The 2,820-nt window shown below is 46.1% G+C and overlaps 1 protein-coding gene across 1 annotated transcript in view; it reads left to right on the forward strand.

The window, feature by feature from the left end:
- The first annotated feature begins 1,382 nt into the window (after positions 1 to 1,382).
- The window catches only part of MORF4L1 (mortality factor 4 like 1), a 17,743-nt gene continuing 16,305 nt past the window's right edge, over positions 1,383 to 2,820 (forward strand). The window contains 2 exon segments of the mRNA XM_010018663.1: positions 1,383 to 1,437; positions 1,843 to 1,889. Of these exon segments, the coding sequence (XP_010016965.1) occupies positions 1,383 to 1,437; positions 1,843 to 1,889 (102 nt within the window).

Below are 2,820 nucleotides of genomic sequence, written 5' to 3' on the forward strand. Positions count from 1 at the left end.
TTAATGTATGGTTCACATTATAATAATAAATGTGAAATTAAGTGAACTGCAGAAACGAAACCCAAGTAGAAATCCAGGCAGAAATTATGTTCACAGCTGTAGAAATATGAGCAGTCTAAATTTAGTACAGAAGGTGATGTTTTTCAGGCTCTTTCCCACACTGTAAATGTGTTTGTGATCTCAAATGTGACATTAAAAGGAAGAAAAGTGCTGTGGATAAATCTTCCTGCAGGCCTAAAACTGAAATGCTTTATTGTCCATTGGTTGCAACATGACCAACGGAAGTTATTTTAATTGCAGATTTTATAGCTAAATGCCTATCAGAGAGTAGTAGGGAGGCTTAGAAGTTGTCCCTGTTGGCTTTTTTCACAAAGCAAAGGGTGAGGAGGGATCCGAATTTATTGTGAAAACCTGTAAGAGCCAGGAAAACCTAAATGTTAAACTAGAGGTACAAGAACCCCTTGAAATGGACTGATATTTTTATGTAGGCATGAGAAATGAGATCAGCATTAGTGCAGCTGAGCTGAGAGCTGTAAGTGCTTGAGGTGTTCTGCACCTTGACACCAACTTCTTTCTATTTTAAAGCAAGTAGAAGTGTCTCAGATGTCAGATTCAACTTCGAGTTGCTTAAGGCAGTTTCTGTCTTCTGCTGAGGAGAATTCGGTGTTTTCTGGTCTGTTCTGAAGGTGGTAGTTAGCCTGACATCAGTGGAAAGGCTTCATTGGTAGGGGACATTCAATTTCTGTTTGCAGGGTGAGTGTCTGTTTAGAGCCCTTCTGGTTAAAAGTTTCATCAGTGTTTGTTGTGTGTCTGTGGTGTAGAGAGGCAAATAAAGCCAGAATAGTACAGGATGTAAGCGTCAAAGTTAATGGTGCCCAGTGCCACTGTCTGTGTTTATCCCTTCAGTATGCAGAAAGCATTTTTGAAGAGCACAGTTACATTTGCAGTGGAGGGTAGTTTTAAACCTACAGCCCAAGAACTGGTCCTTCCTCTACCCTTGGCGTTCCTGAGCTTCCCGCAAGGAAGAGGGCGTGCAGTGTTCTGTCCCTGGTTAGATGGACTCTTCTGAAGGCTGCCTTCCTGATAAGGACCTGCTCCTGGTGGCTGCCAGGGCTCTCCTGTCTAGAACGTCCTGGGCAGTGTATTATGCAACCTGTCTCTCTGAAAGCGAGGTACTGCAGCTTTCCAGAAGGAAACATCTGTACTCAGATATCCTGTGTTAAGTACATTCAAATTCCCACAACGTAACCACACAATAAGACCTTGCCATTAAGGAGAAAAGAAAACAGACTGAAGAACAATCTCTTCCTACTTAAAAACCACAAAGTGAACATTTGTTTTCTTGCTGTTGCACAAACCTGGCGTTCTGTCACACAAGTCGAATGGAGAAACAATGTTGGGGTCTCTCTTCCTGACTCACTGAACTAGAAATACCAGGTGGTGAACTTCCTGCAGGAAAAGGAGCACTAAGGACACTTCATAGAATCGTAGAACCATGGAATGGTTTGGGTTGGAAATTCCAACCCCCTGCCATGGGCAGGGACACCTTCCACTAGAGCAGGTTGCTCCAAGCCCCTCTTGTCCAGCCTGGCCTTGAACACTGCCAGGGATGGGGCAGCCACAGCTTCTCTGGGCACCCTGTGCCAGCACCTCAGCAGAGCTCTGATTCTCTCTTGCACGGGAGTGAATTTGCTTCTCAAACACCAGCCTGCTTCTCAGATTGGTACCTGCCTTTGAATGTCTTTCCAGGTTGATGCTGGATTCATTCTGTTGTACTGGTCTGTTTTACAGAAATGGCACATTGGTGATGTTCTAAGATGTTTGTCTGCAACTTTCTTTCAGGTGAACGGGTGCTTTGTTTTCATGGACCTCTCCTTTATGAAGCAAAGGTATGTGTGCTCGCTTGCTGCTGCAGGTGCTTCTTACTGCTCCCCAAGAGAGTAAGGAATACCTCACTAGATTGGATTAAGGACTGAAACTAAAATGAATGAAAACCTGGTAATGTAGAAAATAAGTTTTAAATCCTGGAGCTCTGTATTATTTCAGAAAACCCAGTGGTTACTATGCAGCTATGCAGGTGAACTGCTAAAGGCTGGGTGGGCTTGTGTGCTGAACATCCTCTAAACCTGTGTTCCCAGAATGCTGGGAAGCATTTGTGCCCATAGAATGTGGTGCTGGTGCTAATGCATGAGCTAGTAAGCTGCAGTTTGAGCTTCCTCAGAGGTGTAGGTGGCTGAGTACCATCAGTGGGCTTCACTGGGGACCACAGTGCAGAAGATAAGCCAGCTGTGTCCTGGGCTGCATCAAAAGAAGGGTGACCAGCAGGTTAGAGGAGGTGATTGTGTCCCTTGGCTCTCTGAGACCCCGCTTGGAGCAATGTGTGCAGTTCTGGTATCCTTAACATAAGGACATGGAGCTGTTGGAGCAAGTCCAGAGGAGGCCACGAGGATGATCGGGGCTGGAGCAGCTCACGTATGGAGATAGGCTGAGAACATTGGGGCTGTTCAGCCTGGAGAAGAGAAACTGCATGGAGACCTCAGAGCAGCTTCCAGTGTCTGAAGGGGGCTACAAGGATGTCAGAGGGTAGGGACTATAGTGATAGGAAAAGGGGCAATGGGTTCAAACTGAAACAGGGGAGGTTTAGGTTAGATACAGGGAAGAAATTCTTTACTGTGGTTGGAATAGGCTGCCCAAGGAAGTTGTGATTGCTCCATCCCTGGCAGTGTTCAAGGCCAGGTTGGACACAGGGGCTTGGAGCAACCTGCTCTAGTGGAAGGTGTCCCTGCCCATGGCAGGGGTTGGAGCTGGAGGAGCTTTAAG

Source organism: Nestor notabilis, unplaced genomic scaffold, assembly GCF_000696875.1.
Source record: "Nestor notabilis isolate BGI_N333 unplaced genomic scaffold, ASM69687v1 scaffold15747, whole genome shotgun sequence".
Taxonomy (NCBI): Eukaryota; Metazoa; Chordata; class Aves; order Psittaciformes; family Psittacidae; genus Nestor; species Nestor notabilis.